This window comes from Callorhinus ursinus, unplaced genomic scaffold, assembly GCF_003265705.2.
Source record: "Callorhinus ursinus isolate GAN/ISIS: 27379988/994484 unplaced genomic scaffold, GSC_fseal_2.0 scaffold44, whole genome shotgun sequence".
Taxonomy (NCBI): Eukaryota; Metazoa; Chordata; class Mammalia; order Carnivora; family Otariidae; genus Callorhinus; species Callorhinus ursinus.
In genome coordinates this window covers 6,919,985-6,945,400 of record NW_027397106.1, presented here as the reverse complement: position 1 = coordinate 6,945,400, position 25,416 = coordinate 6,919,985, and the positions used below count along the sequence as shown (strand labels likewise).

At 38.4% G+C, this 25,416-nt stretch overlaps 1 protein-coding gene across 1 annotated transcript in view; it reads right to left on the bottom strand.

Annotated features, from left to right (window-relative positions):
* RPAP3 (RNA polymerase II associated protein 3) overlaps positions 1-21,743 on the bottom strand; it is a 43,240-nt gene extending 21,497 nt beyond the window's left edge. The window contains exons 1-7 of the mRNA XM_025883262.2: positions 21,615-21,743; positions 19,060-19,243; positions 17,913-18,053; positions 15,036-15,158; positions 14,090-14,217; positions 1,458-1,579; positions 659-729 (exon numbers count right to left, since the gene is read on the bottom strand). Of these exons, the coding sequence (XP_025739047.1) occupies positions 659-729; positions 1,458-1,579; positions 14,090-14,217; positions 15,036-15,158; positions 17,913-18,053; positions 19,060-19,212 (738 nt within the window). The 5' untranslated portion in view covers positions 19,213-19,243; positions 21,615-21,743. The remainder of the gene's footprint in view (positions 1-658; positions 730-1,457; positions 1,580-14,089; positions 14,218-15,035; positions 15,159-17,912; positions 18,054-19,059; positions 19,244-21,614) is intronic.
* Between the last annotated feature and the right edge of the window lie 3,673 nt (positions 21,744-25,416).

Sequence of the window (25,416 nt, the reverse complement as noted above, 5' to 3'; positions counted from 1 at the left end):
ATGGCACACAATACTTGTAACTGATTCAATAGCAACATGAAAGGAATACGTAACTGTACAGTATCATTTGACAGCAAATTTTATAGCTAAGTAACAACTATTTTCTCACTGTTAAGTAATTAGTATTGCTTTTGCTAAAATATAAACTATGAGGATGGAGCAACTTAAAATTACAAAATCAAACTTACTTACTTTTACTTACAAAAGTAAAAGTTTAGTACAGAAATCAGAGCGCAAGCCAAAGAAGAAAAATCGGTGGGATAAAGAGAAATAATTCTATCATCTGGGAAAAAATAAAGCAGCAGGAGTTCACAGACCTCAGAAGACTTTTTTTTCTTTTAAGACTTTAAGTTATCTCTACACCCAACGTGGGGCTCGAACTCACAACCCCAAGATCAAGAGTTGCACGTTCTACTGACTGAGTCAGCCAGGTGCCCCTCAGATGACTTTTTAAGATGATAACTCCTAAGGATCTTTAAATACCATTCATTCTACTTCCTCTGGCTTGCAGATCTGTTTAATAAAACTATACAGTACAAAGAACTAAAATTAGAAAAAGTCTGTATTAAGTAATCTATAGTACAAAGACTATGCAAAAACTTTTACTTCATCAAATAAAGGTTAAGTAATGCACTTAATTTAAGTAACTATGATTTACCTGATTAATTTTCCTGAGTTCATTTGTTGCTTCAAAGTTATTTGGTTCCAGTTCTAATACTTGTTCATAATCTAGGTAAACGAGAAGATTAATACTTGAAAGACAGGATATTTTAAAAATTCTGTAAAACTGTAATCCTTTGCTACATGTGACCAACAGGCAAGTGTCCTGCAGCAAAATTAAGAGGAATAAGAAATACTAACCAACAGCAGGCTACTGGACTTTCTCCATTCTCCCCCAGGACAAACAAAACCCTGACAGAATCCCACGACAAATCATGTTCTTCCACCAGCCCCAGGAAGGATACTTGCTATCATTAAGTTGTACATCATAAAACCAAGTAGCAGCAGAATCCCAGATTATCAACTTTATTCAGATTTTGTAATTTACAGTACACAAACCTATTTTAGAAAATAATAAAAGGCTTAGATTTTAAAAATAAAGAAAAACGTGTTAAGAACTTTATGTACAGTGCCTCTGCCTCAAATTATCCAACAAGGTGTTTTAATCCCTACTTTACAGGCAAGAAACTGAAAATCATAGGAGATCCTTCCGTAACCTTCCCTTTGGTCACACAGCTAATACATGGTGGAATAAGAATTTGAACCAAAGTCATATTGGTGGCAAATAATGCATTCTTTCCCAAAGTATCAAGATACTTTTAAATAGCAAAAGTGAGCTTTATTCAAATACAGAAAGCTCTCTGAAGGTAAGAACTATGATTGTCTAGTATTCTTTGTATAGCATCTGTCAAATTAAACAAAGACTTTTTTAGATATTAGGACCTGGAAAATAATACCTTTTTTGGCATCCTCTAATTTTTGCAAAGCAAATCGAGCAGCACCTCGTCTTGCATAAGCCTTTGTATAACTTCTATTCAAGGCAATTGCTAAATTACAATCAGACTCAGCAACAGCAAATCTGCAATTTAAAAAAAATTAAGGTTAATAAAATTCATTTGTTAAACCAAAACTTCAAAATTTGTTTCTGAAATCCCCAAGAAGGGGATTTAGTTCCCACTTAAAGGTGTGTTACCCACCTTCTTTTATTTACTTAAGGCTGCTGAAAAGCATTAATTCGTGATGGTGAGATATAAGTAATGTTCCCTTTAAAGCAAGGAACGAGAATGTCCACTATCACTGCTTTTTATCATTATTGTACTAGAGGTCCTGACTAATGCAGTTTCATAAGGAAGAAAAACAGATAAAGAGACTGGAAAGGAAGGAATAACACTGACATTCTCAGATGATATGATGGTCTACCTAAATAACTCAAAACCATCTAGAGACACTGTTAGAAATAGTGAAAGTCTGCCAGGTGGCTGCTTTACTAAAGATAAGCAACAAAAAACAGAAATAAATCTAACAAAAGATATTTAAAGACCCATACACAGAAAATTTGAGGACCATCTTCAAAAACATTAAAGAAGACTTAAATGGAGATACAGCATATTCATGATCTATAATAAGTCACAAAAACATAGCAATATAATTCTCCCCAAACTGAGCTCTGAATCCAAAGCAATTGTAATCAAAACCCCAACATAATTTTTCAAGGAATCTGACATGATTCCAATATTTACACTGATAAGCAAAAGTCCAAGAATACCCAAGACATTCTTAAAAAATAAGGTAAAAAAACACACCCAGTGCCAAATATCAAGACTTGTAATTATAATGCTATAGCTCTTGAAGATAGTAAGAAATGGGCAGAGGGATAAGCAACAGATCAATTGGAGAACACAGTGATAAAAAAGAGATCAGTGCAAACTTGATATAGAACAATGGTGGCATTGCAAATCCATGGGAAAAGCACGGATATTCAATAAATAAGACTGGGGGGTGCCTGGGTGGCTCTGTCGTTAAGCGTCTGTCTTCAGCTCAGGTCATGATCCCAGGATCCTGGGACTGAGCCCCACAATGGGTTCCCTGCTCGGCGGAAAGCCTGCTTTTTCCCTCTCCCACTCCCTTTGCTTGTGTTCCCTCTCTTTACTATATCTCTGTCAAATAAATAAAATCTTTAAAAAAAAATAAAATAAAGGGGCGCCTGGGTGGCTCAGTTGGTTAAGCGACTGCCTTCGGCTCAGGTCATGATCCTGGAGTCCTGGGATCAAGTCCCATGTCGGGCTCCCTGCTCTGCGGGGAGTCTGCTTCTCCCTCTGACCCTCTTCCCTCTCGTGCTGTCTATCTCTCATTCTCTCTCTCTCAAATAAATAAATAAAAATCTTTAAAAAAATAAAAATAAAAAAATAAAAAAATAAAATAAAAAATAAGACTGAAATGATTGAAATATTCACATGAAAAGATATGAAATTTGAATTCTACCTTCAGCATATGTAAAGACTTAAACATGAAAAGTTAAAACATAAAAACTTTTAGAAAATAGAGAAGATTATAATGAGCTCAGGAAAGGAAACTTTTTTTTTTAACAAATCATATTTTTGGAAGTGCTAACCTTTAAAAAAAATCAATAAACTGAAATATATTAAAATTAAGAATTTCTGTTCATTGAGACTTCACAAAGAAAAAAAGCAAAGCTGCAAATTGGAAGAAAATAATTATTATAAATAAACACTGAAGGATTAGTATCCACAATAAAGAATTTTTAAAAATCAACAGAAAAATAGCCTAACAGAAAAATGGCCAAAAGACAAAACAGGCAATTCAGAGGAAAAAAAAAAAATACAAGTGGTGAATAAACATATAAGACAATGTTCAACCTCATTAGCAATCGTGGAAATGCAAATTAAGACCACAATGAATTACCATTTTACATCCACTAGAAAACAATTAAGAAGCCTGTTTCTACCAGTGTTGGTAAAGACAATGGAGCAAGCTTCTTACATGCTCCTAATGGGAATATAAACTTATACAACCACCTCTGTACTACTTACACAATTGGTCATCACCATGTAAAGTCGCACATATATCCTGTGACCCAGCCCCAAGAAACATACAAAAATCTTACAGTATCACTGCTTTAAATAAGGAGGAAAAGAAGGGTGGGAGTCCCTGGGAGAAAGGAGGGGAAGGGGAGAAAGGGAAGGAAAGGAAGGAAAGGAAGAAAGGAGACCAACAACCCAGCAACAGGAGAATGGATACAGAATAGTATATTCCTAGAAAGGAATTACATATAACAGTGAAAATGAAAGATCTACAGCTATACACAAAATGTGAACAAATCTTAGCAATATAATATTCAGAGAAATAGGCAAGCCACAGAAAATTATATTCAGTATAATACACTCCTAAAGCTCAAAAATAAGCAGTCATACAATATACTACATAAGAATATATACATATACGATGAATTTTTTTAAACCAAAAGAATAATATGCAAATTAAAACAGTGGTTAACTGGGAGAGAAGCAAGGGTCAGGATATGGAAAGGAGTATCAAGGTAGCTTCAAAAATAATAGTAATGTTCTAGTTCCTAAGTTGCATGGTGGGTGCATGTGGGTTTATTTAAAATTATTTTCCATAACTTAAACATACTAAATTGTAGCTATATTATGAAATGTAAATATTGTAATTTGTCAGGATATTAATAAGTTTCAAAGACTTAAATGTCATTTAAATAGTTAAAACTCAGATACCCAATTTATATTTCCAAATAATAATTTAACAGTTAAAAATTTTAACATTCAAGAAATACCTTTTTTTTCTTTAAAAAAAAGATTTTATTTATTTGTCAGAGAGAGAGAGATAGAGAAAGCACAAGCAGGAGAGGCCGCTGAGTATGCAGGACTCGATCACAGGACCCTGGGATCATGACCTGAGCCAAAGGCAGACGCTTAACCAACTGAGCCACCCAGGCATCCCTCAAGAAATATCTTGATGGTATTTGTCTTTGTTTAAATTCTTATGATAAGTCCATTCTCTGCTTATGATAAGACCGTAACTCATTCATGTTCTTCAACATTATATATGTATTTAAAGGGTCAGTATGACTTAAAGATAAACAAAGATTAGAACACATTTTAAGTTTATTATAATGAAAGGTCTCTAGGTTAAAGAGTGGATAAATGATTTTTCAAAATAAGGAAATTAATTTCTAAAAATTTTTACCCAGCTAACTCTCCTTTCTTTTGTGAATTAGGTAAAGAACATCATTACTCAAATTTTTATTGGAGGATACATCTTGGTAAAGTGAACTACAGGAGCATGGTGTGAGTATCTGAAACCATTTAAACCATTTAAAATGGTTTAAATAAAATAACTCAATAAAAAGAAGTGAGCCAGGGGCGCCTGGGTGGCTCAGTCATTAAGCGTCTGCCTTCGGCTCAGGTCATGGTCCCACGGTCCTGGGATCGGGGCCCACATCGGGCTCCCTCCACAGCAGGAAGCCTGCTTCTCCCTCTTCCATTCCCCCTGCTTGTGCTCCCTCTCTCGCTGTGTCTCTGTCAAATAAATAAAAAAAAAAAATCTTAAAAAAAAAAAGAAGTGAGCTGTAAGAATTTACAGTTGAAAAGAAATGTAATACATGTTTAATCTTTCACAGATCCTTTATCATGAAAGATTTTTTTATTCAAATTTCTTTTATTAAGATAAATTTTCTAGAGCAGTTTTAGGCTCATAGCGGTACTGAGGGGAAGGTACAGATATTTCTCATCTGTATACTCCCTGCCTCCACACATGCATAGTTATCATTATCAATATCCCACATGAGTGGTACACTTGCACAAGGGATGAACCCATACTGGCACATCATTATCACCCAAAGTCCACAGCTTACATTACAGTTTATTCTTGGTGTTGCAGATTCTATGGGTTTGAGAAAGTATAAAATGGCATGTATCTATCATTACATTATTATAGAATGTTTTCATTGCCCTAAAAATCTGTCTATTCATTCCTCCACCACCCCCAACCCGACAACCACTCATCTTTTTCTGTCTCCACCATTTTGCCTTTTCCAGAATATCATATAGTTGAAATCATGAAATCATACAGTAAATAGATTTTTCAGATTAGCTTCTTTCACACAGAAATATGCATCTAAGGGGTGAGCTAAGATGGCGGCGCAGTAGGAGGACCCTAGGCTTGCCTCGTCCCTCCAACTCAGCTAGATAAGTATCAAATCATTCTGAATAGCCAAGAAATCGACCTGAGGACTGACAGAACAAATTGTACAACTAGAGGGACAGAAGAAGGCACATCGAGGAAGGTAGGAGGCGCAGAGATGTGGTCTGGGTCCATGGAGCAGAGGGAGCCCTGATAGAGGAGAAAGGTGAGAGTAGAGTGCTCGGGGATATGCACAAAGAGAGCACGACCCCAGAGCCACTGGCTTCAGAAACAAGTGGAGCTGATTTCCATGAGTTTTTGCAGCCAGCTGGGCTCCAAGCCTGGAGTTTTAGAGGTCAGGCTTGGCTGGGATAGAGCCCTGAGGGCACTGCCCTGCTCCTAGAAAGAAACAGGTAAACTACCTGGGGGCAGAAGGTCCGATCTGAGGTTCACCTATGGCACACGGCGAGAGGGAGAGACCGTTCGCGCTTCTGGGAGCGCATACGAGAGGTGGCATTCACAGAGATGTCTCTCAAGGGACAAAAGAGCCAACAGGCACCATTTTCCCCCTCCTCCGACCCTCAGCAGAGGCTCAGAGACACATGCTGAGGGTGGCTAACCCGGACACTGGCTTAGCCGGCCTTGCTCCAAATCCCATGCCCCTGCGCTGACTACCCTTCTTGGTCAAACCTGCATTTGTCCCAGAGCAGCGAGACCCTCCCCCAGAAGACCAGCGCAGGCCCTTGCCACAGCATGTCCCTAAAGTGTGGAGTTTTAAAAGTCAGCAGGCTTGGCGGGGACAGAACGCAAAGTGCACTGCACTGCTCCAGGCAGGCAAGCAACCTGGAGACAGACAGCGGGAAAACAGCGACCTGAAAAACTCCTGGCAAACTGTTTGCTCTTCTGGGAGTGCTTCCCTGAGAGCAACAAGTATGGAGACCCCTCTCCAGGGAAAAAAGGAGCCATTTTCCTCCCCCCCAACCCGGCCCCCCTTAGCATAAACTAACTTCAGTAAACAGTACAGCACCAATACTGGCTGCCTAACCTGCTTACCCCAAGTGCCAGCACGCGCCCCCCCCCCCCCCCCCCCCCCCGCCGCCTCTCTCAGGCAAGCGTGCCAAAGTCGCAGCGCAGCAGACCCCTTCCCCAGAAGACCAGCAGAAACCGCCACACACACGTCTACTGACCAGAGAGTTCCACAAGGCTTCAGTTCTAGTGGAAGTAGTAGTATCAGGTCTCACTGAACAAGCAGACCAGAGCACACCTAGTTAAAACTCACCACCATGTGGCCAAGGCTCAAACGCTGCCCACGGCAGGCAAGGAGAGCTTCTACAGACGACTGACCTGAGGGACAGAGCAGCCGAACCACAGGAGCAGAGTACGCGCGGCACACACCAGACACTCCCCGAGCACCACACCCTGGACACTATATGACCTCTTCTCCATAAAGCCATTACTCTCAGGAACAAGAAACATAACAGGCTTTTCTAACACACGGAAGACAGAGACTTAGACAAAATGCCAACACAGAGGAATTCATCCTAAAAGAGGACAAGAAAAGGTCATGGCCAGAGATTTCACTAAAAAAGATATAAGTAATATGCCTAATGTAGAATATAAAGCAACAATCAAGGATACTTGCTGGGCTTGAGAAAAGTTAGAAGACATCAGGGAGGCCTTTACCACAGAGATAAAAGAGTTAAAAAAAATCAGAATGAAAAATGCAATAACTGAGATTCCAAACAGACTGATGTAATGACCCCAAAGATGGAAGAAGCAGAGGAACAAATAAGTGATACAGAAGAGAGAATAATGGAAAATAATGAAGCTGAAGAAAAGAAAGAAAAGTTATGGATCACAGGAATAGACTTATGGAACTCAGTGACTCCATCACACATAATAATATTCGTATCACAGGAGTCCCAGATGAAGAAAAGGAGGCAGAAGATTTATTTGAGTAAATAATCACTGAAAACTTCCCTATCTGGGGAAGGAAACAGACATCTGAATCCAGGAGGCACAAAGAACTCCCATCAAAATCAACAGAAACAGGCCAACATCAAGACATATTGTAGTTAAATTTGCAAAATATAGTAAGAAAGAAAAAATCCTAAAAGCAGCAAGACAAAAGCAGCCCCTAACTTACAAGGGAAGACCTGTAAGGCTAGCTGGAGATCTCCCCACAAAAACTTGGCAAGCCAGAAGGGAGTGAAATGATATATTCAACATGCTGAACGGGAAAAATATGCAGCCAAGAATATTCTATACAGCAAGGCTGTCATTCAAAATAGGAGAGATTAAAGAGTTTCCCAAACAAAAACTAAAGGAGTTCATGAGCACCAAAACAGCCCTGCAAGAGATATTAAAGGGGATTCTTTGAATGGGAAAGAAAGACCAAAAGTGACAAAGACTAAAAAGGAACAGAGAAAATCTCCAGAAACAACAAAAGAACAAGTAATACAATGACACTAAATTCATATCAATAATTACTCTGAATGTAAATGGACTAAATACTCCAATCAAAAGACATAGGGTGTCAGAATGGATAAAAAAAACAGACCCACCTATATGCTGCTTACAAGAGATTCCTTTTAGACCTAAAGACACCTGCAGATTGAAAGTGAGTGGATGGAGAACCATCCATCATGCAAATGGAAGTCAAAAGAAAGCTGGAGTAGCAATACTTATATCAGACAAACTAGATTCTACACCAAAGACTATAACAAGAGATGAAGAAGGGCACTATATCCTAATAAAGTGGACTATCCAACAAAGAGATCTAACAATTATAAATACTTTTGGTCCCAACGTGGGAGGATCCAAATGTATAAAATAATTAATAACATAAAGGAACTCGATAATAACACAATAATAGGAGGAGACTTTAACACCCCACTTACAGCAATGGACAGATCACCTAAGCAGAAAATCAACAAGGAAACAATGGCTTTGAATGACACACTGGACCAGATGGACTTAACTGATATATGCAAAACATTGCATCCTAAGGCAGCAGAATACACATTCTTTTCAAGGGCACATGGGACATTCTCCAGAATAGATCACATACTAGATCACAAATCAGGCCTCAACAAGTACAAAAAAGACTGAGATCATACCATGAGTACTTTCTGACCACAACACTATGAAACTTGAAGTCAACCACAAGAAAACATTTGGAAGGAGCACAAACACATGAAGATTATAAACATCCTACTAAAGAATGAATGGATCAACTAGGAAATCACAGAAGAAATAAGAAAATACATGGAAACAAGTGAAAATGAAAACATGATGGTCCAAAAGCTTTGGGATACAGCAAAAGCGGTCCTAAGAGGGAAGTATACAGCAATACAGGCCCACCTTAAAAAGCAAGAAAAATCTCAAATACATAACCTAACCTTACACCTGGAAAGGAGCTAGAAAAAGAACAAAGCTTAAAGCCAACAGAAGAAGAGAAATAATAAAGATTAGAGCAGGAATAAGCAAAACAAAAACAACAATAACAAAAAACAGTAGAACAGACCAATGAAACCAAGAGCTGGTTCTTTGAAAGAATAAAATTGATAAACCCCTAGCCAGACTTACCAAAAAGAAAAGAGAAAGGACCCAAATAAATAAAATCACAAATGAGAGAGGGGACATTAACAACCAAGACACAGAAATACAATTATAAGAGTATTATGAAAAATTATATGCCAACAAATTTCCCAGAAAATGTTTAAACTACCAAAACTGAAAACAGGAAGAAATAAAAAACTTGAACAGACTGATAACCAGCAAAGAAATAGAATCAGTAATCAAAAATCTGCCAAAAAACAAAAGTCCAGGACCAGATGGCTTCCCAGAGGAATTCTACCAAACATTTAAAGAATTAATACCTACTCTTCTCAAACTGTTCCAAAAAATATAAATGGAAGGAAAACTTCCAAATTCATTCTATGAAGCCAGCATTACCGATTCCAAAACCAGAGTCCACTAAAAAAGAGAACTACAAACCAATTACTCTGAAGAACATGGATGCAAAAATTCTCAACAAAATACTAGCAAATCAAATCTAACAGTATATTAAAAGAATCACTCATCACAATCAAATGGGATTTATTCCTGCGCTGCAAGGGTGATTCAATATTTGCAAATCAATCAACATGATACACCACAATAAAAGAAAGGATGAGAACCATATGATCCTCTCAACAGATGCAGAAAAAACATCTAACAAAATACAACACCCATTCATGATAAAATCCCTCAACAAAGTAGGAACAGAAAGAATATACGTCAACATTACAAAGGCCATACATGAAAAACCCACAGCTAATACCATCTTCAATAGGGAAAAACTGAGAGCTTTTCCTCTACGGTCAGGACCAAGACAGGGATATTCACTCTCACCAGTTATTTAACATAGTACTAGCAGTCCTAGCCTCAATAATCAAGACAACAAAAAGAAATAAAAGGCATCTAAATCAGCAAGGAAGAAGTCAAACATTCACTTTTGCAGATGACATGATACTCTATAAAGAAAACCTAAAAGACTCCACCAAAAAATTGCTAGAATTGATAGACAAATTCAGTAAAGTCACAGGATACAAAATCAATGTACAGAATACTGTTGCATTTCTATACACCAAGAATGAAGCAGCAGAAAGAGAAATCAAGGAATTAATTGCATTTACAATTGCACCAAAAACCGTAAGATACCTAGCAATAAACCTAACCAAAGAGGTGAAAGATCTGTACTCTGAAAACTGTAGAAATTGAAGAGGACAAAAAGAAACTGAAAAACATTCCATGCTCATGGATTAGAAAAACAATACTGTTAAAATGTCTATACTACCCAAAGCAATCCACACATTTAATGCAATCCCTATCAAAATACCATCAGCATTTTTCAGAGAGCTACAACAAACAATCCTAAATCTGTATGGAACCACAGAAGACCACAAATAGCCAAAGCAATCTTGAAAAAGAAAACCAAAGCTAGAGGCATCACAATTCCAGACTGCAAGCTATATTTCAAAGCTATAATCATCATCAAGACATGGTACTGGCATAAAAACAGACGCATAGATCAATGGAACAGAATAGAAAACCCAGAAATGGATCCACAATTCTATGGGAAAGAATATCCAATGGAAAAACACAGTCTCTTCAACAAATGGTGTTGGGAAAACTGGACAGTAACATGCAAAAAAAATGAAACTGGACCACCTTCTTAGACCACACACAAAAATAAAGTCAAAATGGATGAAAGACCTAAATGTGACACAGGAAACCATCAAATTCCTAGAGGAGAACACACACAGTAACCTCTTTGACACTGGCTATAGCAACTGCTTACTAGATACATCTCCAAAGACAAGGGAAACAAAAGCAAAAGTAAACTATAGGGACTTCATCAAAATAAAAAGCTTCTGCACAGTGAAGAACCATCAACAAAACTAAAAGGCAACCCACAAAATGGGAAAAGATATTTGTAAATGACATATCTGATAAAGGGTTAGTATCCAAAATCTATAAAGAACTTACCAAATTCACCACCAGTTAAGAAATGGGCATGAGTTAACATTTCTCCAAAGAAGACATACAAATGGCCAAAAGACACATGACAAGATGCTCAACATCACTCATTGGGGAAATACAAATCAAAATGAGATACCACCTCACACCTGTCAGAATAGCTAAAATTAACAACACAGGAAATAACAGGTGTTGGGGAGGTTGGGCAGAAAAGGGAACCCTCTTACTCTGTTGGTGGGAATGCAAGCTGGTGTATCTACCCTGGAAAACACTATGAAGGTTCCTCAAAAAGTTAACAATAGAACTACCCTACATTCAGCAATTGCACTACTAGGTATTTACCTAAAGGATACAAAAATACTGATTCAAAGGGGTACATGCACCCCAATGCTAACAGCATTATCAACAACAGCCAAATTATGAAAAGAGCCCAAAAGTCCATCACTGATAAATGGGTAAAGAAGATGTGGTATATATATACAATGGAGTATTACTCAGCCATCAAAAAGAATAAAATCTTGCCATTTGCAATGATGTGGATGGAGCTACAGTGTATTATGCTAAACAAAATCAGACAAATACCATAGGATTTCACTCACATGTGGAATTTAAGAAACAAAACAAATGAACACGGGGGAAAAAAGGAAAGACAAACCAAGAAGCAGACTCTTAACTATACACACAAACAGGTTTACTGGAGGGGAGGTGGGTGGGGGGATGGGTTAAGTAGGTGATGGTATTAAGGAGGGCACTTGTGATAAGCACTGAGTGTTACATGTAAGCAATGAATCACTAAATTCTACACCTGAAACTAATATTACACTGTATGTTAACTGGAATTTAAATAAAAATTTGGAGGAAAAAAGAAAATGAAGATCCCATCTCCATTTTCAAGGAAAGAAGAAAGTTATCTTTTTTTTTCATTAAAAGATTTTATTTGTTTATTTGACAAAGAGAGACACAGCGAGAGAAGGAACATAAGCAGGGGGAGAGGGAGGGGGAGAAGCAGGCTCCCCGCGGAGCAGGGAGCCCGATGCGGGGCTCAATCCCAGGACCCTGGGATCATGACCTGAGCCGAAGGCAGACGCTTAATGACTGAGCCACCCGGGTGCCCCGAAAGTTATCTTTTTATGATGTATGATTCCCAAATGCTAGTCTGCAGGCAAGTGCCAGAATTTGGGACAAGTTTTTACCATGTTAGGATGAAAACTGGGAAAAGACAGGCCATACAGTAAATTCTTATAAGCCCAAATGATTTCATTTAAAAGACTATTCTAGGGGCACCTGGGTGGCTCAGTCGTTAAGTGTCTGCTTTCAGCTCAGGTCATGATCCCAGGGTCCTGGGATCGAGCCCCACATCAGGCTCCCTGCTTGGCGGGAAGCCTGCTTCTCCCTCCCCCACCCCCCCTGCTTGTGCTCCTGCTCTTGCTATTTCTCTGTCAAATAAATAAAATCTTTAAAAAATAAATAAATAAATAAATAAAAGATTGTTCTAAGATTATGTCCTCAATACTGCCAAACAGTCTTTTGTTCAAGAAATTATGACAGCAAATGACTGTATGTTTGTTTTACTAGGCTTAGTTATGAGAATAAAAAGTCAGTAACACTAAAAAAAAAAAGAGAGAGAAGAAATATGCATCTAAGGTTCCTCCATGACTTTTCACGGCTTAATAACTCACGCATTTTTATCGCTGAATATTATGTCATTGCCTGGACGTACGAAAGATTTTTTTTAAAAATCAGCCTCCAAAGGGAAACAGAAGCGAAAGTGAACTTTTGGAACTTCATCAAGATAAAAAGCTTCTGCACAGCAAAGGAAACAGTCAACAAAACAAAGAGGCAACCCACGGAATGGGAGAAGATATTTGCAAATGATACTACAGACAAAGGGCTGATATCCAAAATGTATAAAGAACTTCTCAAACTCAACACCCAAAAAACAAATAATCAAGTCAAAAAAAGGGCAGAAGACATGAACAGAAACTTCTCAAAAGAAGACATACAAATGGCTAACAGACACATGAAAAACTGTTCATCATCATCAGCCATCAGGGAAATTCATATCAAAACCACACTGAGATACCACCTTACACCAGTTAGAATGGCAGAAACTGACAAGGCAAGAAACAACAAATGTTGGAGAGGTTGTGCAGAGAAAGGGGAACCCTCTTACACTGTTGGTGGGAATGCAAGTTGGTACAGTCACTTTGGAAAACAGTGTGGAGGTTCCCCAAAAATTTTAAAATAGAGCTACCCTATGACCCAGCAATTGCACTCCTGGGTATTTACCCCAAAGACACAGATGTAGTGAAAAGAAGGACTAGGTGCACCCCAATGTTCATAGCAGCAATGTCCGCAATAGCCAGACTGTGGAAAGAGCTGAGATGCCCTTCAACAGATGAATGGATAAAGAAGATGTGGTCCATATATACAATGGAATATTACTCAGCCATCAGAAAGGATGAGTACCCAACTTCTACATCAACATGGATGGGACTGGAGGAGATTATGCTCAGTGAAATAAGTCAAGCAGAGAAAGTCAGTTATCATATGGTTTCACTTATTTGTGGAACATAAGGAATGGCATGGAGGACACTAGGAGAAGGAAGGGAAAAATGAAGGGGGGGGAATCGGAGGGAGAGATGAACCATGAGAGACGATGGACTCTGAGAAACAAACTGAGGGTTTTAGAGGGGAGGGGGCGGGGGGGGATGGGTTAGCCCGGTGATGAGTATTAAGGAGGGCACATATTGCATTAAGCCCTGAGTGTTATATGCAGATAATGAATCAGTGAACACTACATCAGAAACTAATGGTGTAATGTATGGTGACTAACATTAACATAAAAAAAAATCAGCCTCCATACACATATAAAATAGTCACACACATTATAGGAATCCCTTACTTTTTCAACCTAAAGTATGCTGATGCTCTGTTTGTTGGCAACACAGGATTATATGGATCAGCATCCATTCCTTTGGTGTAGCATTCAATTGCTTCATCATATTTTCCTTGTTTGAAGTATTTATTGCCCTGAAAAAGCATATGAGTCAGATATATACTGGGCAGAGAATTGCAGAACCATTTTCTTTCAATATTATGCATCTCTTTCTAACTCATTAGCTCTGTGTTCAAGGTTAACAGGAAAGAAAAGAAAATTAAGCAAAATGGTCTTTCAACAAATGCTGAAATTCACTAGATAGTCATTGTATGAGCACAAGCCAAAAAAGCCTTGGTAGAAAAATGAGTAACATACGTAGAATTATGTACTTTTGATTGACAATACCCACAGAAATGTAACAAAAGAAAGACATCAAGATGAAGTTTAATCTGAAAAGCGTTCCACCTTTTTGAAAAGCAATACAGTTAGTTTTATTAATGAGGCTTTCCAAAGAGGGGTGTTTAATATTCCAAAAAGTAACCAGAGATGACCTGTGATATGGAAGAGTGGAATTTAATATTCAAGTCAAGATTCACATTCTGATTTTAAGTTAGTCTACTACAAAAAACCCTAAAAGGACTCTCCGTACAGTCCATGCATTTTACATATAATAATTCATTTAATATTCATAACAACCCATTAAGATTTAGTAATAATATTAATCTTATTTTTACAGTTAAGAAAACTGAGGTACAGGTAATTAAAGAACTTGTCACAGGATCTGAACCCGTACAATCTGGTTTCAGACATATACTCCTAACCAACAAGCTATACTGCCTCTTGATACGGATACATTAAAGTCTGAGCACCTCCCCACCCAAAACTACATTGAAGAAATACCGGGATCCACATGATTTTCTACATATCCTGCTTACATGAAGGAAACTAAGGCTAACCTAAAGAAAAATACCTTTTCTTTTAGAGCAAGAGCCTTTTGTGAATCTACGTGAATCCCATCTTCTTCTGACTCTGATTCTTGAGACACAGAATCATGGATACTCTCTTCTTTATCAAGCTCATCAAGGATACTGTCCTGAAATTATAAGTAGAACAGTGCTCATAATTACATGACCATTAAAATAAAGAAGACATTAAAAAAAAAAGTACACTCAACTTAGGTTGTAATGATCTAAGGACCTGAAGGCCTAAGGTTGCTTTCAATCCAAATAACCTCTCATTGTTAGGATTCTCTCCAGAGAAAACTGTACCCTTGTCTAGAAAATCAAGATCCAAACCACTTAAAAGAATCTAGCTCTGAACTCATGAAGTAAGCTAAGTGAACAGAGTCCACAAATCACCCCTAAATCACAAACTATTAGTAGTGAGGTATTTATGGCTTGACATAAGGCAAGTTTGGAAATAACCCTAAACTAATGTAATAAACAACCAGCAGCCAAGAAAGGGTTTTTACTAAAAGCCTTTTTTCTTCCTTATTCTCAAAACATGAAAAACTGCCTATAAAGCACATTAACTCCTAATCCTCACAAAAACTTATGAGGTCAGTACAATTCCCCATGTTTTTTACTGGAAGGAATGAATCAAGACACAGAGGTTTGTTAACTCAAGATCACTTGGCTAACGAGTGGCCAAGTCAGGATTTGAATCAAGGCAAATCTGCCTCCTCTGAAGCACTCTCAATGACTATGTTATAGTCTCAGTGAATTCCAAAAATACAGCCGACCCTACCAAAGAAAATACGTAATATACTAGTCCAACAATTCCCAATCTCTTTTGGATCACACATTCCTTTCATGGTAATAAATCATCTCACAAACCCCATCAGGAATTTTTAATCATATTTATCACATATGATAAAAGAATGGTTTTTAAAACCAGTAAGTAAGAGATTTTAAAACCAGTAAGCATTAAAGAGTTCATTAAAGCTCATTTAAACAAAAATTTTAATTATATAAAATCTTTTTTGCATTTAATATCATACTATTTTATGTCAAAAAGCCCCAAATCATTGACAAATTAAAAAATAAAATAAAATCTAGGCTTAGTTTCACTGAATGAACACTAAAAGATAGACTAAAACTCAGCTACATGTTTTAGCATGAAGATTCTACAAATACCACCAGCCTACCAACATTAAAGAGCCAAGATTATCCAACGCTGCTATGCTTGCATGTGGAGACCACCACCAGCAGCAGAACACTAAAGCAACTGCTCAGATCTCAACTAGACTGGAACAGTAAGTAAACACCTACATCTTGTATAGATACACTAAATTGACGTCAAGCAATGCAGTACATCATGATGGCATCGGCCACACAAAGCAGGAGTTCAATCAGTATCTGCTGAGTAAATAAATGACTGTATAGAAAGCACCTCTCTCAGAAATGATCTGAGGATGATGGCTTTCAGGAAAAAGCATTATAAGAAGATAGCACCTTATGAAAAGGAAAAAGCTATATAATGAGGAATAAGGTCATAAAAAATGAAAGTAGACTATATAATATTCAGCGGAAAAATATCATGTTCAGAAAGCATCATTTCCCACAGCAATAAATCCAAGGCCTAAAATTATACTTTCCCTGCATCAGGACAATACTGAAGCAGATGGCAAACTATTTAATTGGTAGTGCCAGCTCTATCTTGAGTCAATTAGCCTTGGTTTCATTAAGAAAAATACAAGTAATTTGGAAAACTATTGAGCAGTGTCTTCTAAAACTAAATGTATATATAAAGTATGACCTGCAAATTCCCTCCCAGGAGCTTAGATCCATCAAAAGACACATACAGGAATGTTCATAGCAGGCTTATTCATAATAGCCCCAAACTGGAAACAACCCAAATGTATGTCAACAGGAGAATGGATATACAAATTGTGATATATTCACACAATGGAATTCTGATCAGCAAGGAAAAAAATAAATTACTGTTACTGACAATATGGATCAATCTCAGACAATGCTAGCAAACAAAGCCAAACACAAAAGAGTGTATACTGTATGATACATTTATATGAAATTCCAAAACTGGCAAAACTGATCTATAATATTAAAGATCACAATAGTGGCTACCTCTGGGAGGTAATCAACTGAAAAGGAAGGCTTCTGGGATGCTGAAAATATCTTGTATCTTGATGTGGATGGTGGTTTTTCAAGTATATACAGGAGCAAAAATTCAGGAAACTGTACACTTAAGATTTTTGCACTTTACTGTATGTTTAACCTCAAATAAAAATGTTAAATAGAAAAGTGCCAATAAAATAATAAACCTAAAAATCAGAAGAGTGGTTATTTACGGGGGTAGAGGGAAGAAAAGAACATGGGATGGGGATGCAGTATTTTTGAATTCTAAATGCAATGGTGGTTACCCAAATCTATGTGATATATACATACATTGTACCATATCAGTTTCCTGTTTTTGATACTGTCTATAATTAAGGAATTACTGGGGTAAACTGGGTGGGAAGTATGCTGGATCTCTACGTACTATTTTTGCAAAAAAAAAAAGAGAAAAGAAGAGAAAAGAGAAGAAGAGAAGAGAAGAGAAGAGAAGGGAAAAAAAGAAAGAAAGAAAGAAAGATAGAAAAAATAGAAAAAAAGAAAAGAATCCTGGCTGTTTTAGCCACTACTCACTGAAAGAGGGCTGCAGGAGAAAAAATAATCTAGTTAACTGAAAAGAATTGTAATTAAAGTTGGATTCACATAAAATAATCTATAAGTGAAAGACACAAGGGTAAGATACTTTACATTATTTTCATTTAACCCATTACTCTTAGCTAACTCCAAGACAATCTTATTCAAATACTAAGAAGCATATAAGTAGATTAACTTACCACATCAAGTTTTGCCCATGCCTCATAATCATAAGATTTTATCCTGTTTTTTGTGTTTTCATCTTTGGTTTTTTTAGAAGACTCTTTAGGTTTGCCTTTCTTCTTTTTCCTAAAATTCCCATTTCGAATAGGAGGTAAATTCTAGGGATGGGAAAAAATAAACACATGATGTTTGAGCACTGCTCTATTACTTTTTTGTATAACTACCAATGTTTAAAATTCTCACTAAATTATATTTTCAAGTAAGAAGTACTTTTTAGGGGCGCCTGGGTGGCTCAGTTGTTAAGCGTCTGCCTTTGGCTCAAGTCATGATCCCAGGGTCCTGGGATCAAGCCCCGCATCAGGCTCTCCACCTCACGGAAAGCCTGCTTCTCCCTCTCCCACTCCCCCTGCTTGTGTTCCCTCTCTCTCTGTCTCTCTCTCTTTCAATTAAATAAATAAAATCTTTAAAAAAAAAAAAAGAAGTACTTTTTATTTTTTAAGTGCTTAAAAATACCAATTTACCATCTTCACTTATAACAATTCATGCTTGAAAAGTTTAATTCATTCTTTGACAAATGTTGAATATTGTTCAGTCACAAGGAAAGTATTATCTAGAAATTTTAATTATACATCTAATTTGCAATCCTAAAGTCACACTTCAAAACTGCCTGATCTTCAGCCTTACTACAATGAATTAGCAATAGTACAACAGCAAACTGAACTGCCTCCACACCATTAGTATGAAAAAATTATGCATATTTAAATATACAGTATTAAGAAAAACGTTTGGTTGAACCTACGTAAGTAATCTGTATTTTATGCCAATACTATATGTTAAGATATCATTAAATATATAATTATATATGATCTTATTATATACATACACACACACACACACACCCCTAAATATCAAAAATGCTATTCATTTACCTGAAGAATTATCACATGGTCTTCCTTTCCCTAACTATTGGTTAAGCCTTAAAATGTCTTACCAGAGTTAATATAAGTACTACAAAGATTTAAAAAGCAGAATTTTTCAAAATGTTGACAGGCAGCAAATCACTTCAATTTCAGTATTTTCACAAAACATTTTAAAAGGCTGTGCTTTATTTTAAATTAAATAGTTTTGCTGGATGCTAAAGTAGGTTTTAATTAAGAAATTTACCTCTTCAGGAACACCATTCTGTCTTCTTAGTTCCATATCCTTCTGTTTGATATCTTTTTCCCAGTTTTCTAATTCCCTCATAAAGTCCTGTAATTCTTCTGCATTTTGTTTCACTTGTAGTTGTAATTCAATTGCTTTATTTGTCGAAGTCATTATGTCTTGCAGAGTTTTGACCAACCAATCTCTGACAAGAATTAAACAGATCTGGTTTGTTTTCTGAAGCATAGCTAATCAATGAGTTTTTACCACTTCATAAATGGCAAAAATACACACATAGAGGAGAGCATAAAGTATGCTGAAGAAAGAAAACATCAATATATTATTTTTTACATGAATCAATATTTGCTGAATGAATAAATGAAAAACAGACCAGTCTGGGCATCACTGCAATGCATTATGAATAAAAGGCAATGAGGGGGAAATCACTGAAATTAGCAAGTACCCCTTGGTAGCAGACTCTGCTCGTCTCCCATTTATAAATTAACCCTAATTATCTCCTTTACTCCTTTTCAAAATTTATTGAACTTCTTCTATGTGACAGGTCCTATAAAAACAAGTAAGACAAGGTCCCAGGTCTAATGGAGAAGGAAACAAAATAATCAAGTACCAAGAGCCACAAAGTATTATGCTGGCAGGGTCTTTCAACCTTGGGGTTATTGACATTTTGGGACAGGTATCTCTTTGTGGTAGAAGGTCTGTCCTATGCATTGTAAAATGGCTGGCAACATCCCTGGCCTCTTCCAACTACAGAGCAGTATTCTCCCTCCCCTCCAGACTGTGACAATCAAAAATGTCTCCAAACATTGTCAAATATCACCTAGACGGCATAATAATTCCTGGTTGAGAACAACTGTGCTAGAGGCACATACAGATGCTGTGGGACTGACCACAAAGGACAGGCATAAATCAGACAGTGGTAGGGTGGTGGGTTCATGAAAGAGTCCCCAGAGGTGCTATAACTAGCCACATTTCAAAGAGGCCAGCCAAAGTGATTAACCATGGAGGAGCAGGCAGGCAGACCAAAGGACTAAGAAAGAGAATGATGGAAGAGAAGGCTGAGGTGGCTATGGGACAGATCTCAAAAAGCCAGGCCATGAGGTCTGAAAGCTATGAAAGTATCCTGGAGGTAAAATAAAAAGTACCCGATGACTGATTCAACTGAGGAGCTGGGAGCAGAGAAGGACCTAACCAGTGTCTTAGATTTCCAGTTTGGTAGCCTGGTGAAATTAGCAGTGCCATTTGAGTCAGGATCACAATTTTAAAAGGAAAGGGGGGGGGCGGAAGTTACAATCACGAACTTGTACCTGTTTATAATCACTGTGACTACTGGGTTGGGTGGGCAGGGGTGGAGCCTACAAAACACTACCATTTAGGGAACAAGCTGAGGAGGGGATACCAATACAGGAAAAACTAGGGAGCAACATCTAGGGAGCTGGGAGGAAGACTTGGAGAGTACTGTCACAGGAGAGAATTTTCAAGAAAGTTCAAGGTGAGAGAGGCTGGCAGTGCCTAAAGACACAAAGGTGGCATAAGAGGAAAGAACGTGCATTGTATTTAGTCATATTGAGAGTTTTAATGAGATTTAAGGAAAGGATGGAAATAAAATGAGCTGCTGAGTAAATGAGATTATATGGGGATTAGCGTAATTCTGTTTTTAATAATCTAAGACTGCTCATGAGTATAGTCTGGTAGAAGAGGACAAAGAGAATCAAGGTAAAAGAAGATCTAGGAAAAAGGATGACTGATGGGGCAAAGTCCGCAAAAGGGTGGGAGGGAATTCAACGCTTAAGAGGAGTGGGGGAGTAGCATGGGGGACAGAGCACATTAGAAAAATCATTTTTCTAATGGCTGCAAATGCAGATAGGTCTTCTGACCCCTAGCCTGGCCTTATAACCTAAACTAAGTTTAACCTTCTTTTCAGGCAGTGCCCAAGTTTGATCACATATGTATATCTCGTTTTTAAAAAACGAAACCAGTATAGTGCTTTGCTGGGGGCTCAAAAATAGGAATAAAAGCGCACCAAGCCACTGCGATGCTGCAAGAGGTCAAAACCCTTTTCCATTTCACTCATCATCTCTGCTGCTCCCGCAGATACAACTTCTCCCACGGAACCTGCGACGGGGCTGGAGTCCGAGCAAGGAACCAGAAACTTCCAATGCTGGGGGCTATCGCTTTCACACTCAATATCCCGGCGAACACAGCACACCCACGCCGAGGGGGGGGGCGGGGCCCCACCCCCGCAGTTCTCCAGGGAGGGTGGATCTGCGATCCGATCACCGCAAATCGGCCCAATACCCCGGGCAGCCGGGGTGGAGGCACAGTCGGCAGAGCAGATCTTCCATTCCCGGGGGCGCAGGGCGAGCCCCTTCCGGAACGCTCACCCGGGACGCCGCTACCCTGGACACCACCGCGCCGCCGCGCCCTCGCCGCCGGCCCTCACGCCTTCCTGCCCTCCGCCTCCCCCGGGACCCACGACCGCACGCCCTCTTTGCGCCAAGCCACCCCCAAAGCCTCGCCGGCTACTGCAACCGGCGATAAAGTTAAAGCCTGCTCACCTCGCTAGGCCGTTACCGCCCGCAGGGCCGCTACCCCAGGCCCGCAGCGTCTCACGCCGGGCCCCGCCTTCCCGAGCTTTCCCACAAGTCCCCGCGTGCCCTCGCCCCGCCCTGGCGTCCGGGCGGAGCGTGCGCAGAAGGGCAGGTACGGTGCGCCTCTCTTCTCAGGGTATAATTAGAGAATTGACAGGTGTGTTAAAGCCAAATCTGACGCCTTGCCTGCTTCCAGTATGACTAAAATTCGCGGGAGATAACCCCAAAACTGCAGGTCATCCTGACTCGTTCTGATTCCCAAAATAATAACGCCTTGAGTATTAACCTGGAATCCCCTCAAAACAATTTTAGCCCGAATATTTGCCTTGCGGGTATCTATAGGTCACGACCTTTGTAAGCATGATAATCATCTGAGAAATTTACTGTTTCGAACAGACAGTGTCATCTTGTAACTCTGACAGTTGTGCTGGGTTTTGTTTTGTTTTTCCTTTAGGTACTTGTATTTGGCAAACCAGTTCTTCAGTCTGACTCTTTTCACCTTTGCAAGTAAACTCTCCTTTCTTAGTGTATCTACATCTGAGTCTTTCTTGGACGTGTGTCGGTGTTAAAGTCTGTCTTTAGATGTGCCCTGGCTTACAAAGAAGAAAGAATGTGAAGCTTTTAATACTTCTTGCTTCTACTTGCCATATGAGTGAGCTGTCATTCATTTTCATGACAACTCTAAAATTGTAAAACAAAAATAATGTCAACAGTCCACGAAAACAAACAAAAGCAAACAAAACTGTCAGTTTGAAACAACTCAATGATCTCAAACATTAGCCCCAAAATCCAGTTCAGTGACTCTCAGTCTTGGCTGAACTTTGGAATCATCCATGTAGCATTGAAAAAAAGGGGGGGGGGCGCCTGGGTGGCTCCATCAGTCATGCCTCCCGCTCTTGTTTTTGGCTTAGGTCATGATCTTGGGGTCCTGGGATGGAGCCCCAGTTAGGCTCCATGCTCCGCAGGGAGTCTACTTGGGATTTCTCTCTCCCTCTGCCCCTCCCTCTTGCATGCTTTCTCTCTTTGTCCAAAATCAATAAATCTTTAAAAAAATACTGATGTCTAGGTTTTGTCCCTAGAGATTCTGATTTAATTAGTGCAGCCTAGACATCATGATTTTTAAAGCACAAGGATACAGCTGTGCCTTTGAGGCCGGGAATCACTAATCCAGGTAATGGTCAATGAAAAAAACACCCTGGGGTCCTGTCTTACAAGGGCATATTATTAGCTCATCTTTCCAACTGTAAAATTATAGGGTATCTTTGTATTTTAACATCATAGTAGTCAAATCATTAAGTATATCATCAAAATATTTACTAACGGGATGACTTTTTGGGTTTTGTGTTAGATAACTGAATTTTCAGAGTTATTTTGTGTTTTAAAATTAATCTAATAAATAATTTTAAAAACAGATGTTGATTTATGGATGTTCTTAACAAAAGCAACTGTATTTTTTTCTTTAAGTGAATTCTACCAGAGTCAATTGAGATAAGAGAGAAGGGGACAGCCAGCTGCTCTAGTAAAACCTCATAGACCCTTGGGTGAATCCTCCCTTCTCTATCTCCCTCTTAAGTCACATAATAGTTTCTTAGTGAGTTCAGAAGCAAAGTGAAAAGAGTTAGTCGAATGGTCTTGATGGTCATTGTTACCTAATTCTGAGGCTTGCATTGTTCTACCAAAAAAAAAAAACAAAAAACAAAAAACTATACTTCAGTGACAGCCTTCTCTCTTGTGAGCTCAGACATGGGCCATCTTAAGTTCTTTTCTAGATTACAGACCTCCCCACTTCTGTTGACACGTCTTCAAATAGTTTTCACCAAGATTGATAAATTATGCCTTTCTTTTATGTCTCTTTTATTAATTTCTTCTTAGTGTGAATAAACTCCAGTCATCTCAGTTGCGTTTATTGTTAATATCTCAATAGTCATTGTTGAAAAGATGTCTCTTTTCATAGTGGAAATATAGATGAATGTTTTATCACAAGAGTAAAATGCTGCAATTAATGATTATGGTGTTAATTTTGTGTTAATGTCCAAGACAATTATTGAGATCTTTCAAATAGCTAAATAAGGAAACATTCTGACAGTTAATATGAATCTTAAGAAAGGGAATATGAGCTAAGTAGCTTTATTTAGCAAGAACATATATGAACCTTGGGGCTTTCTGTTACAAGCTATATGAGGTTTGATTGCATGTAAGATAAAGCCCAGTATGAGAGGGGCTTAAACTTGAGAGAATAATATTTCTCTCTCAAATAAAAGAAGACTGAATATGAGCAATCCAGGGTTGGCATGATCATTCCAGGGTCAGACCCAGACACCTTCTGCCTTGCTGCTCCATCTTCTTCAGCACATGGCTTCCCTGGTGGCTCTAGCCACCACTCAAGCTCCTGCTATCTTATCTTCAATCCAGACAGCAGGAAGGGACAGAGTAGGATGAAAGATGGATGTAATGTACCCCCTGGCCTTTAAGAACTCCCTTTTGCATGCCACTGGCCAGGACTTAGACACATGGCCACTCCTGGCTGCAAGAGAGGTTTTTACTCTTGGAAGTCATGTTGCTCATCTGAACCCTAAGAATGCAATGATTAAGGAAAAACAAGAGGAGAGCGGATATTGAGGGGAACCCAGTCACTTCTACCACAGGCCTTGATAAGTGTTCTTTGAAAGAATAACAAATGAATCAATGAGGCAATACTGCTGGGAATCCAAGCTCACCACAGCGCGAGGAAAAGGGTTAAATTTTGTAACCCTGTGCTGCTACTTACTGTGAATGTGACTTAGTCACAGTAAAATTAAAGTGGTAAAGGTAAAAAATAACTAATAGACTGAGAAAATGTTTGTAAAAACCCTACCTAGCATAGCTTGGGACAGCTTGAGATCTTAAATGTTAATTCCTGCCCCTCTCTTCTTGGCGAAGCTAATGTCCAAGCCCTGGGATATGGTCACTCTTTAGGTTTCCAATAAATTGAGATGAAGGTGCCAAGATTTCCCATATACCTCCTGCCCCCACACATACATAGCCTCCCTCATTATCAACATCAGTCACCAGAATAGTACAATTTTTTTACCAAAGTTGAACTTACGTTAACACATCACAGTCACTCAGAGTCCATAGTTTAACTAAGGGTTCACTCTTGGTGTTGTACAGTGGGTTTAGACAAATTTATAACGACTATATATCCATCATTGTACTATCATAGAGAATATTTTCACTGCCCTAAAATTCCTCTGTGCTCTGCCTATTCATTCCTCCCCACTATCTGCATTTCAGGCAGCCACTGATCTTTTTTATTATTTCCATAGTTTACCTTTTCCAGAACGTCATATACTTGGAATCATACAGTATGTAGCCTTCTCAGATTGACTTTTTTTCACTTAGTAATATGAATTTAAGGTTCCTCCATGTTTTTTCATGGCTTGATAACTCATTCTTTTTGGTCTGAATAATATTCTGTTGTCTGGATGTACCACTGATTATCCATTCACCTACTGAAGAGCATCTTGTTTGCTTCCAAATTTTGACAATTATGAATGCAGCTGCTATAAATATTCACATGGGTGTTATTGTGTAGACAGAAGTTTTCAAATCCTTTGGGTAGATATCAGAAGAGTAATTGCTGGATCATATGGTAAGAGTACATTTTTGTTTTGTTTTTTGTTTTGTTTGTTTTAGAGAGGGAGAGCACGTGCAAAGGCATGCGAGCAGGAGGGGAGGAGAAACTTAAGCAGGCTCCATGCCCAGCACAGAGCCTGACACAGGGCTTGAT